Below are 13,754 nucleotides of genomic sequence, written 5' to 3'. Positions count from 1 at the left end.
GAGATAGAGATGTCTAGCAGTGGGGCAGAGACGAACGAGCTTTCCTTGTTTACATCCTTGTCACCTATTTCATTTTTTCATTCCGCAAAATTATCAATTTATTTTTGAAAGGATCTATTCTTAGCAAGTAATTTTTTTCATTTATTATTATTTTTTAAACATATAGTTATTTTTGAATTTCCATTTTTCAATATAAATTTTATTAAAAAAATCCTAATAAATAAATATATCACCCATATAATTTTTTTTAAAAATATTATCATTAGTCTCAAAATTAATTAATTTTTTTTAAAAAAATAAAGTCGAAAGCTATTTTCAATCTCCATTAGTGTCTAATTTTTTTGCTCAGTTTAATATAAATATATATAACATATATTTATATTAAACTGATCGGAGAATTGGATTGAAATAATAAAAAAAATCTCCATTTTCTCTCATATTTTCCTATTCTTCGGTTAAACAGAGAATTCTCTCCCATTTGGGACGGGTCCCTACAAATAAAATGGATATCTTTAGCTAGAGATACTACTGTTATAAATAACGCTATTGAATTTAAACACATGGTTCGTTCTTATTGTGAATGTTTGATTAATCTACCACACCTAAATGGTGTGAAAGTTATTTTATTTATAATCAAATAAATTACAATGATATGGAAATAGTAATAAATGGAAATAACAATAAATAGAAAGATACCTATAAGACAAATATTAGATATAATAAAATATCAAATATAATATATATGGTAAACTATAATTTATTACTAAATATCCTTAACACTCTACCGCAAGCTAAGCGTCAGATTTAAACGAACGTGAAACTTGAATCTGAAAAATTCAAAGAGGTTGAGAAACACTTTTCATGAAGATGCTAACAACCCGGTTCTTGACCATCAAAAATTGCAGAGGGATCGCCGCTCAGCGGCGATGCTGCCTTGGCTTCGACGAGAATATGTCTAATCCATGAAGAGGGATTGTCGCTTAGCGACGATGCTGCCTTGGCTATGGTGAGAATATTTCTAACCCCAAGAAGTAGAAGGGGAAACCTAGAGCAAGGGACAAAGACAATATTGAAGCCGGAAGAGTCGCCACATTGGGCGAAGGAGCCAATTTTGGCGAGAAGGGCAGTCGGAAGAGTCACCTCATCGGGCGAAGAAGCCAATTTTGGCAGAAAGGGCGGCGGCAACTTGGTTGGCGAATAGGCTAGTGCGGCACCTAGATTCCGAAGGTAAATCTCTGCAAAAGGTTGATAGGTTTATGTTAGGGTTTATGTGAAGGATGAAGGTTGATTGGGAAGAAAATGAGAGAGACTATATTGGCCAAGGGGAAAACCGATTGGGTTGGAAAAAGTGAGGTTGTATGCACAGAGTATGACGAAAGGTGATTTGGAGGTCAATAGGGTGGAGCCGAAGAGTAATCAATCGGCTCCGACTACGGCAGCCATGAAGACTGCCCCTGCGGCGTCAAAACCAGCAGGGGTGGTGGAGAAGAAGATTAGAGGATTCAAAAGCTATTAAAAAAAAAGGATTGGGGTTGTTAAACCGAGAGGGCTCTGATACCATGTGAATGTTTAATTAATCCACCACACCTCCACCACACCTCAATGGTATGAAAGTTATCTTATTTATAATTAAATAAATTACAAGGATATAGAAATAATAATAAATGGAAAGATACCTAGCAAATATTAGATATTTGCCTTATAATAAAATATCAAATATAATATATATATTAAATTATAATTTATTACTAAATATCCTTTAACACTTATCTTGTTTAGAATAATTAAAAAATAATGGTCAATATTGAATTTAAACCCATGTATTTTAGATATTCAATGGCTCTTATTTAGAAAAGTTAAAATAATGGGGTTGATTTCATTAATAGAATAAAATAAAATGCCATTTCCACGTGGAGAATGGGGAAAATTATATATTATTATTATTTTTTTAATAAAAAAATTGCTTCATAAATGGACGTTTGACGTAATGCTCTTATCCAAGTGGCAAAAATGATTAGATAATGCTATTTAATTCATTTTAATAATCATGATAATTAATAAAGTATTGAAAATGAGTTCGTCTTAACCAATTTTAAATTGACGTGTTCGGTGATAGAAACAATCTTTTTGTTTGCATAAGAAGGTGATCGATACTATAAATGTGAAACATCAAAATCTAATAGTTTAGATATTTGTACGAACGCAACCTTTCACAGAAAGCTAACTAAACTTCGGTTACACGAACTACCTGATGCTAAAATTTATAGACACGTGCATTATATGACAGCCGTAGTAGAAAAAAAAAATTGTGACCCACATGTGATTTTTTTTTTTAAGAAGGCGATATGGTGCCCAATGAACCACATGATGACAAAGAGAAGAGTAGGTTGTGACTCTCGTTTGTAGAGATCATGTGAGGGTCGAGAGGAGAGTAGGTTGTAACTTCTACATGAAAGGGCCACGTGAGGGTTGAGAAGAAGAGACTAGGTTGTAACTTCCATGTAAAGGGACTACGTGAGGGCTAGGAGAAGAGACTAGGTCGTGACTCTTAGGTGAAGAGGTCATGTGAGGGCTTGGAGAAAAGACTAAGTCGTGACTCCCATGTGAAGAGACCGTGTGAGGGCTAATAGAAGAGAGTAGGTTGTGACTTCCACTTGAAGGGACAATGTGAGGCTCGGGAAGAAGAGAGTAGGTTGTATCTATCACATAAAAAGACCATGTGAGGCCCGAGAGAAGACTGTAGGCTATGACTCTCATGTGAGGACCGAGAGAAGACGTAGGCTATGACTCCCACGTGAGGACGGAGAGAACACAGTAGGCTATGACTCCCACGTGAGGACCGAAAGAAGATAGTAGACTATGGCTCTCACATGAGGGCCGAAATACACGTGTCTTAATACAACTGAAGAACAATGCATCACATTGCAAGGAAATTACTCGTGTTTTAAAAAGAAAATTGATTCGAATAAAAAATATTATACAATCTACATTATCAAAAAAATGATTCCAAAATAATGAAGGGAGAGAGAAATGAAGAACAAATCCCCAAATCTCAATTCTTATTCAAATTATCAGTGAAACCAAGGAACCCAGAAATGCAATGATACAAATCACAATACAAACACAACACAACAGCCAAATCAAAATCAAATCAAATCAAACTCAATTCCAAACACAATCTTCGATTTCGATTTCGATTCACGGAAACTGCTATTGATTTGCCTCTCTTATTTTGGCGCAAGTCTCGATTTGATCTTCTTAACCTCTTTAGTCCCTATTTGAAACGCCTTCGTCAACACGTTATCCGGCACCGGCGGAGATGCGGCGAAAAGTGTCGCTGCAATCGATTGAGTACCAGGCAACTGACTGTTGAACGCTGCAATCACCGCCGCTGGAACCTTTCCATTGTTCTTCTGGAAGTGGACCAATCCCTTGGGGAACACGAAGATCTCGCCAGTCTTGATCGTCTTCGAGACGAGGACATTCGCGGTGGTTATGAAGCCGACGTCGAGTTGGCCTTCGATGACGAACACAATCTCGGTGGCGCGCGGGTGTGTGTGAGGTGGATTCAAGCCACCGGGGGCGTAGTCGATCCGCGCTAGGGAAACGCCGAGCGTGTTCAGGCCGGGGATAGATTGGACATTGGCGCCAGTTACTCGCGAGCCTTGGGTGTTGTTTGTTAGCCCTGCTTTGGCCAATCCATTGAAGAAGAAATCGTCCGCTGAGAAATTTGACTTGCAGGTGAATCCGTTTACTTTGATTCCTGTTTTGATTCAAATGTTAATATCTGGAAAAATAAACTGTTTGGAACTGCCATGATCTTGCCTAGTTTGAGCTTGAACTTGAAGATTTTGCTTGATATTGTTAAGTTAGGGATGTGAGAACTGTTCCACATGGATTAGAACAAAGGAGAACCTTTGAATCTTGAAGATTTTGCTTGATATTGTTAGGTTAGGGATGTGAAAACTGTTCTACATGGATTAGAACATAGGAGAATCATTGAATCTTGCAGATTTTGCTTGATATTGTTAGGTTAGGGATGTGAACTGTTCTACATGGATTAGAACACAGGAGAATCATTGAATCTTGCATATTTTGCTTGATATTGTTAGGTTAGGGATGTGAAAACTGTTCCACGTGGATTAGAACATAGAAGAATCATTGAATCTTGTGTTCTTCCTCTGTTTACTTTCCAATATCAATGTTGTCAAAGTTAGAATGTAGTTCGAATTCACCTCCGATTTGAAGAAGAGAGCAACGTCTCGTTCTTGCTGTGGAATATCGTTCGCATTTCTAACTTGACAACATTTCTATTACTACGAGACATTTTGAGCGAAAACAAAAAACAACTCTAGAACCACACAACCTTAACCCAGAACCCCAAATTAGAAACCAATGATTATGCAACTGTTAGAGAATTGGGGAGACCTAAGAACTTGAAAGAACAGAGCTAGAACACTTGAAGTAGGTACCTGAAGTGAGATCGGCGACGCAAACGTCTTGAAGCAAGTCGGGATCGGCGATGGCGACGGCGAATAAGAAGGCAAGAGGTGCAGCAAACAGAGCAGGGAGAGGTAGCTTCATGATTGAGAAGAAAAGAGTATGAGAAAATGGAGGAAGTGATGGGTATGGTAGGTGGTGGATGGGGAAGTTAATATATAATTGAAGCCAAGAAATGAATATGAATAGAATAATGGTGACAGCATTGTATGAGCAAAGGGGAGGGAAAGGCAAGAAATATGCCACTTCTTAGAGATGAAGGGAAGTCAATGGGTTTTGTCATCATCTTGTTATCTTGAGGAAGTTTTGGACACAGATCCTCCCTTTTTTTCACGTCTCTTGGGAGCATTGACCAAAAAAAAAAAAAAAAAAAAGGAAAAAAAAGGTTTCACCTACTTGATATTTTGTCTACCTGTTGATTTGAGTGTTGTTGAATTAATGGATGCAAGGAATGTTCGACCATGGAGTTGATAAAGATAATATAAATACTAACTAAAACTTTTCTTGTTTATGGGTTTAAGCTTCTCAGAGTTTGTTTTTCGAGCGGTTTTTACCAGTTATATTTCTTTCGAGTCCAACTTGACCTTGACAAGTTGACCAACCAAGTATGTTACGGTTTGAATTTTTGGCAAGAAATAATTGTAGAAATCGATTAGAATTCGGGCATATAATTTGTTAGCATGAATTAAGGATGAATTGAGTGTGAAAATGGATAGTCAAACCTAGAATTATGACTTTTGATTGGTTTAACTGGAATGCACGTATTAGGACTTCAGTTATGTAGAATTTGACTCTGGGTGATTTTAATGCTTCGTTAGGAATATGACATACTATGTTTTGTCATACCTTGCTCGATACACATGTATGTTGTGCAGATGTGTATGTTTTATGATTCATTATCATTTATATCATTTATACCCCTAAAAGTATGTTAGGAGGTTGGAATACCTACGTAAGCCATGATTGACTTGTAGATTAGATGCTATGTGAATGACTTGTTAGTGAGCCTTAGCCTATGTTTTATCTTTCCTAGGTCTTTGAGCCACATTTAGGGTCCCTTGTGATAAAATGGGTCAACTAGGTCTACGTAGATATGGTAGGGGCACAACCCCTAATTGTGAACACATCTCAATTGGTGAGGGTCTACTTAGTATATAAGGAACGCGATGTCACTCACATAGGGCCTGTGACACACTAGACGATACTACTGAGTGAGCTTTGGTTGTGCCTAGTGGGTAGCCAACTTTGCCCTATTTTAGGCTGGAATGTCGTAGGAACATGGAAAATTAAGAGGAGCTTCCAATTAGCGTTTATAATAGGCACCTATGGAGATATAGGAAGATTAAGAGGTCGCCTATATCGAGCGGCGACTCTTACATACCTGTTGGATTTCCATAGAGCTTGAGATATATGAGGGCACCCAACTTATGGAAAGGAAGCGCGATGACCTGATGTACTTTCGCTAGTAGGAAACAAGAAGCTAAGTGTACCTTGAAACCAAAATATAACTTGATGGGCGGCTTACATCCTTGGAATAGAAGTAAATAGGGTATGTGAACCTAAGAGAATGGGGTAGGGATGTGGAAGTCTTCTTCATCCTCATCCTTACCACCTATTTTAATCTTCGTTTTCGTGAAACTTCTCATTCATTTTTGCAAGGATCAGGTTCTTTGGAGAGAATTTTTCTCTCTATCTATCCCATTTAGTTCATGAGAAGAAATTTCTAGTTGCTCTCTACCCATTTCCGTCCTATTCACTATTTGAACAAACATTTCTTGCCCTATCCGAGGATAGTCCTTGCGTGCCCTAGTCTCGCGAGTTAAATAAGCATCTCTAATTACGTCACTCAACTTCTTAAAACATTCCACTCTTGTTTAATTATTCCTTACAAGATAAATAATGAATAAGAAACAAATTTGAGTCGAGGTACAACTATTCCACTATCAACGTATCACGCCTGCCGTTACACATTTGTCTATATCATAACATTCATCATGCTTTACATAATCGTCATACACATTTGTCTATATCATAACATTCATCATGCTTCTTTAGATAATCGTCATGTTGAAGGTCACACAATGCTCAATCCAACGAGCAAGTTACATCACTGCATCCATATACTTTCATCCAGCCACGTTGATTAGTGTTCGAGTTTGACAACATACGAAAGAAGAGGACTTGAACTTTTGATAATTTAGTTAGAGATATAATACCCAATCAATTAAATTATACTCAAGTTGCACATTAGTCGAACTAATCATGACTTTTCTAAATTGATTTAGAGAAAATTATTGTACCGAATTAGGTTACGCACAATCAATATGACAATTCACCTTTATATGACAAGTGATTCGACCCTACAACTATATTTTAAGTATTCCTTTATTCTCTTTGCCAAAAGATTACTTAATTCAATTCAAGGTGGTTAGCCAAACCTATTTGATGTCCTTCAGCCATTACACCCATCTTTTTATATGAAAGATTTATTTGTTTACGTCGAAACGAAAAGGAAAATCAAATTATTTTTTAAGAATAAAGACACTTTACAAACACAGATTCCCCAATATCATACTAAGAATAGCTAGGATTTTTAGAAGAAGATGCCATTCGATTCGAGTGGGAGAGTCTTGAGTCAATAGAGGATTCCTCACTTCTTTCTTTCATTCAAAACCGTGCATGAGACTTTCATTTTGCACGGCTCCTAAACTAAGTGATAAAAAAAAAAAAAAAAGAATTCACTACTTATTTGTTTCCGAAACACTTTGAAGGGCTTCCTAATATTTTTAAAAGGACGTAGGACTCAAGAAAATATCGAGTATAATGTTAATATTAATTGAAATAGCGATTAATTTCTAATGTCAATATTGAACCACTAATATATGAAAGGTTGACATTTCCATAAAAATTTAATTTCTTAAGACGTTCAAAAATCTCAATTTAATTTTATGGAAGTATCGATAAAATGTGGATGCTAAACAAAATTTTTGGAAAACTTATAAATCCACAAAAATCATAAAAATATTTAAATTAATCCCTCCTACATTCATCACATTGGTTGAAGGTTAAATTAAGAATATGTTTAAATATGATTTTTCTAAGCCTAACGGTTAAAAAAAAAAAAAAAAAATGCTTAGGAAGTTGTAACTATACTTCTATTATATTATAAAATAATTGACTATATATAATCAAAATGTACTTAATGTAGATCTAACATTAATAATTAAAAAAATGGTAAAATTCTTATTTAATTATAGTCAACTAGCTCAAAATTAAAAATAAATATAAGCATTCCTTTATTCCCTTTTCTAAACTACCATTTTTTCAAGTTTCGATGTTATCTTAGGCCGCTAGAGAGTCTAATAAACGAGTTATAGATAGTCGGGATCAAGTCTTAAATTATGGGTTTAGTGTATATGATAAAGCATAATTAGTAAAATATAGTAACAAAAAGAGTTAAGCAAAACATTCTAGAATTCCCGAACACGAAAAATCAAACTCTAGAGAGTTGCCACATTGATGAACTTACCCATTCAGAAATTCAAGATGAGTATGCTCGTTATGAAATAATACGTATATACTGACTTAGGATGATATGAACTAAGAGACATCAATCATACAATATATTTTAATGAAGATGTGAAAAAAAATATTGTTGAAATTATCAAAAGATATTTCAATTCATGCTAAGTTTCATTGTTATCACATTTGGAATTAAAAAGAATAGAATTTCTATTAGCTAAGATTTTCTTTGCAAACTCTTGTGTTTTGAACTTGCATGCTAGAGTCATTCAAGAGATATTGATCAAATCTCTTATGGAGTGATTTGAATCACGAGTTTTCTTTACTCTTGATCTTGATCATCAAAGGTAATCTGTTCCATACTTTTCCTTGGGTTGATTTCATATCATAGGAACAAAGTGAGGTAACCCGAGTATATAGAATGATATTCTAATCCTGCTTACAAGCCACAAGATATTATGAGGCGATTTTTATAGAGGTACGGGTAACTACGTTAATTATCCATATGATTTAACTGGTAGGCTTGAAGGAGGGCTATCATTTTATTCTTAAATAATATTTAATTTAAATATTTGTAAATTACATAATATTTAAGAATACACATTTTGATTTATATCATTTTTAGACTAAGATGCTATCATCACTTCTACCTAGCTTTAATAAATAACACAATTAGTAAAGTCAACTACTTTTAGTTGACTATTCCTTCATTCCATAAAATTATTAGAATTTTATATCTTTTATTAGAATTTTATAAAATTCTAATAATTTTCCTTCCCCATGTAAGGACAACAATAGTTGAATAAACCTAGAAGCTCACACCAACTTGTATTAATTATTTCTAAAAGAAAAAAAATTTATTTATTTTTATAAATTTTGAATTCACGGTGACAAATTATTGTTGCTGTGAGATCTCACATCGATTGGAGAGAGAAACGATTCGATTTTTTGTAAGGGTGTGAGAACCTCTCCCTAACAAATGCATTGAAAATCATGAGGCTGATGACGATACATAATGGACCAAAACCGAGATTATCTGTTACTAGTGAGCTTGGGCAGTTACAAATAGTATCATAGCTAGGCACTGAGCAATGTACCAACGAGGATGCTAGGCCAGAAGGGGAGATAAACTGTGAGATCTCACATCAGTTGTAGAGGGAAACGAAACATTCTTTATAAGGATGTGAAAACCTCTCCCTAACAGACACATTTTAAAACCGAAGGGTAGATGACAATATGTAACGAGCTAAAGCGGACAATATCCGCTAGCTGTTGACTTGAGCTATTATAAATGGTATTAGAGCTAGACACCAGGTGGTGTGCTAGCGAGGACGTTGGGCACCCCAAGGGACATGAAGAATTTATGAGATCCCACATCGATTGGAGAAGGGAATGAGTGCCAACGAGGACACTAGGCTCCGAAGGAGGGTGGATTGTGAGATCCCACATCGGTTGGAGAGAAGAACGAAACATTTTTTATAAGGGAGTAAAAATCTCTCCCTAACAGACGACGCGTTTTAAAAACCTTGAGGTGAAATCCGAAAGAAAAAACCCAAAGAGGACAAAATCTGCTAATAGTGGGCTTGGACTGTTATACAGGGGGAGAAGGAATCTCTTTTCTACTACAAAAAATCGAGTTGATTTAACTTGACATGACCTAACGATGCATCTAATACCGATGATCTATGCCTACAATGCACAGTTAGATCGATGCTCTAGAAAGCTATGTAGGCAATAAGGAAACAGGTTTGACCTAGGGCTTCTCTTTCTTTACTTTTATCACGACGAGGGAATCATGTCCGCTAACATAAACACAAGTCAATGGTAATCGATATGTACTCGGAGTGTTATCATCCATTAAATCAATAAATTAGTAAATTAAGAAATATATTTAAATTTTGGTCATGTAATATTAAATCAATATTTGTTTGTAGTCATATTTATTAGAATAATAGTTTACTTTCAATTTCCACATCGATTTAAATATTAAGTCAATAATTTATTTTAAATTCAATTAATGGGATAAATAGTAAATATCTTTTTAAATATTGGTTGGTCTCTCAAAACACAAAAAAATGATCTTCCAACTTCATTGGCCTCTCTTCCATTTTTTTTTTGGAGTGTTGTATAGCGGTGGAGTGTTGTATAGCGGTGAATTCTCATATTTGGAAGTCGGACGAATGCTCGGGAACCTTTTGTTTGGGAGCCGATTTGAATATTGTGGTCGTCTCGCATCGAAAAGTTGCACCTATGTTGTGGGTTTCAGGTCGAAAAGCTCGTTGAATATGGTCCTTGATCGAATTACACGTAAACATAACTTTCATACTTGACTATAAGATATTGCTATCTATCAAGCTTCCTTGGTTTAGTATATGTTGATACATTCCTTTCTGTTTCTATAGTCATAACACTGCGTATTTTAACTATGTTAGAGACGTTTGACTGAAACATCTGACATTCCTTAGAAAAATCATTTTCATGCAAAGTAAATCATATCTTATTAACATGTATGATAATGTGACGTCCCACATTGGTTGGGGAGGAGAACAAATCATCATTTATAAGGTAAATCTAAATACTGTCAACTAACTTTCATATTCCATGCAAGGTAAATCATATCATACTCTATATTATAATAAACATAGAACTAAGTCAACAATGATGCAATAAACTATAACATAGTTAATGGTGTCAAAATTCAATGATGAGTTATAATTGATAATAACCAAGCAGTAACAACATACGCAATCAATGACATTTCATTTTCTTATCGTTTGCATGACATACTTGATGGTGACGGTGTATCAACAGTGGGACCATGGAATATGTCAAGTCTAACTCGTAGGTTAGTCTACATAAGTAGAAATCTAGGATCGTTACAGATTTAAACGTCCAGAATGGTTCTCCCCAATGCCACTTAGCATTCTTGTGAACCAAACTGCTCTCTACCGCTCATGTAGATCCCTAATTAGGCAAGGAGGAACCAACATGATCCTTTTGCCCTAAGGTGCTACGACTTCTAATTCTTGGTCTCGAAATGGGTAAGGGTATCCTATTTTACCTATAGAGTTTGATGAACGTTATATGAGTGGGAGCATATCGATTTTCGACCTAGCTTTTTGGGTTTGGCTTAACTCAATCAACCGGTTTAAATCATTTAAATTTAACCCAATACTTTTTTTTTCTGGTGATCTCGAACAAAATTAGTTTCAAGTTCGACCCCAACATAACCTAATAATGTGAAACTCAATGCAAACCTATGTCGACAAGAATAATGATGATATGAACTTTGATATGATCATAATTAAAGCTGTCCAACTTCTTTGTTTTTGCCCTAATTGTCTTTATCTCACAACAATATAAACAACCCTAAAATTTTCAAGACAAAAACATGGAGATTTCATTAATGAATGGCGATTAAACTTATGAGATGAACGTTATATACAATGCTCCTTAGGCTATATACAATAATGCAACCCTTTTATGTTGTTCTTGCCCATAAGTTTTCGAGCCTATCTTGTGAGCTCGACAATGGTACGTTTGGATTCTGATCTCACCTTTTTATGCTTTTTGATTATGCTTCGTCATGTCAATTTGTAGCGTAGATAATCGTTGATATTCGTTCGTGTTTGTCGATTTGGGTATAGTTGGTTTGACGTAGATTACATGCAGGGATCTGAGGAGAAGGAGATCAATGTTGTCGATCCAACAAATGAAGGAAAAGGTGGATTTCGAGCTACCATGTTCATTTTCGGTAAGTCATTAAGTTCAATTAGGTTAAACTAAAGATGGAAATATCGACGTACGTTATTGACAGAAGTGACTTGAGATGTTGCTTTTATGGATATTTGAGTCAATAGAAGATATTAGGTTCCGTTTTTTAACTAGAGATGGAGTAATGAATGTAAACCAGTAAAATATTTGATATTCAAAACAATATCCAACTTGTCCCATCCGATTTCTCGTTTATTTTACTTGGTTGACCTAATCTATGCCACCACATCTTACCAAAACCATTTCTAAACATAAATAAAACATTTTAAGTTTAGGAGCTAAACGTATATCACAATGATGAACACGAGTACCACACCAATAATAATATATACTCATTTTCTTGAGGTCAAAAATTTAAATCGTTCGATCGCCCTAAAGACGTGTGAATTTTGATAGCCCTGCTGACGTTTGAGAGCATGGGGTTTGTGGCAAACATGGTGAGCTTGGTTCAATACTTTCTTATGGTGCTGCACTTTGATCTTCAAACTGCTGCAAATACACTCACCAACTTCTTGGGCTCTGCTTTCTTGCTCTCTCTTCTGGGTGGCTTCCTTTCCGATACCTATATCAATCGACTCACCACCTGTCTCATTTTTGGCGTGCTCGAAGTTCTCGTAAGTTTTATTCTTTTAAAAAAATCGACAGTGTGTTTTTAGTCAAATTTTAGAAACAATTATTTTTGTTCAATTTTATAAAATTTAATAATTTATTGTGATATCCCACATTAGTTGCGAAGGAGAACGGAACATCTTTATAAGGGTGTGAAAACCTTTCCCCAACAGACACGTTTTAAAACCTTGACGGGAAGTTCGAAAGGGAAACCCTAAATAGGATAATATCTGCTAGCTGTTGGCTTGGACGGTTATAAATGGTATCAGAGCCAGATACTGGACTATGTGCTAGCAAGGGGGAAATGGTATCAGAGCCAGACACTGGACTATGTGCCAGCGAGGAGGCTCTTCCTTGAAGAGGGTAGACATGAGGCGGTGTGCCAGTAAGGACGCTGGCTCCAAAAGGGTGGATTTGGCAGGGTCCCACATTGATTGGAGAAAGAAACGAGTATCAGCAAGGACGTTGGGCCCTGAAGAGGGGTGGATTGTGATATTTCACATTGGTTGGGGAGGAGAACGAAACACCCTTTCTAAGATCGATTGTTGAAGGGAACGAAACATTTCTTATAAAGATACGGTAATGAGAAATTGGACTTCCTGTTATAAATGGCAAAGAGCCAGACACATTGGTTGGAGAGGGGGAAGCTCGAATAAAAATTACAATTTAAATGTGACCATTTTAGTTAGTTTAGTTTGTATTTATGAGTCATATTGTGACAACTTCCACGAAACAGGCGTTGGTGATAGTGACAGTCCAAGCCTACTCCCACGATTTGTTACCAAAGGCCGATTGCCCAAAGGACTGTGTCCACGGTCGCATTGCCTTCGTATTCTACACTTCGTTGTGCCTACTAGCGATCGGGTCAGGCGGGGTGCGAGGGGCCCTGCCAGCACTCGGGGCGGACCAATTCAACCAAAAGGATCCAAAGGAGGCGAAGGCATTAGCCACATTTTTCAACTGTTTGTTGCTTAGTGTAGTAATTGGAGCGGCGGTGGGAGTGACCTTGATTGTGTGGGTAGCTGTGAACAAGGCTTGGTATTGGGGGTTCTTCATCTCAGCTTTGGCTACTGCTGTTGGGTTCATTGTGTTTGCCCTTGGGAAGCCATTTTATCGCCTTCATGTGCCTGGTCAAAGCCCACTCTTGAGGATTATTCAGGTTTTTATTTTTTTATTTTTTTATTTTTTGGAAAAAATTATTTATTTTGAATTTCATATATTACCCCCACTTTAAAAAAATATATACTTAATTAGATAAATGTAATATTAAGAATTACGACCAACTCTTTGCAATAATTTTAGTATGAGTACAAACCATTTTTTTGTTTTTTTTTTTTTTTTTTTTTTTT

At 35.9% G+C, this 13,754-nt stretch overlaps 2 protein-coding genes across 2 annotated transcripts in view; one reads left to right on the top strand and one right to left on the bottom strand.

Moving 5' to 3' along the window:
• Nucleotides 1-3,012: 3,012 nt before the first annotated feature.
• On the bottom strand, nucleotides 3,013-4,754 carry LOC111468597 (germin-like protein 5-1). The gene is made up of 2 exons (XM_023113858.1): nucleotides 4,473-4,754; nucleotides 3,013-3,763 (listed from the first exon to the last, which is right to left on the bottom strand). Exons 1-2 carry the CDS (start codon nucleotides 4,582-4,584, stop codon nucleotides 3,228-3,230), a joined length of 648 nt encoding a protein of 215 aa, XP_022969626.1. The 5' UTR covers nucleotides 4,585-4,754; the 3' UTR covers nucleotides 3,013-3,227.
• Nucleotides 4,755-11,688: 6,934 nt separating this feature from the next.
• The window catches only part of LOC111468570 (protein NRT1/ PTR FAMILY 4.5-like), a 6,638-nt gene continuing 4,572 nt past the window's right edge, over nucleotides 11,689-13,754 (top strand). The window contains exons 1-3 of the mRNA XM_023113823.1: nucleotides 11,689-11,776; nucleotides 12,193-12,410; nucleotides 13,142-13,564. Of these exons, the coding sequence (XP_022969591.1) occupies nucleotides 11,689-11,776; nucleotides 12,193-12,410; nucleotides 13,142-13,564 (729 nt within the window). The remainder of the gene's footprint in view (nucleotides 11,777-12,192; nucleotides 12,411-13,141; nucleotides 13,565-13,754) is intronic.

This window comes from Cucurbita maxima, unplaced genomic scaffold, assembly GCF_002738345.1.
Source record: "Cucurbita maxima cultivar Rimu unplaced genomic scaffold, Cmax_1.0 Cma_Scf00037, whole genome shotgun sequence".
NCBI classification, from domain to species: domain Eukaryota; kingdom Viridiplantae; phylum Streptophyta; class Magnoliopsida; order Cucurbitales; family Cucurbitaceae; genus Cucurbita; species Cucurbita maxima.
Note: the sequence above shows the minus strand (reverse complement) of the source record. Positions and strands in the feature narration are given on the sequence as shown.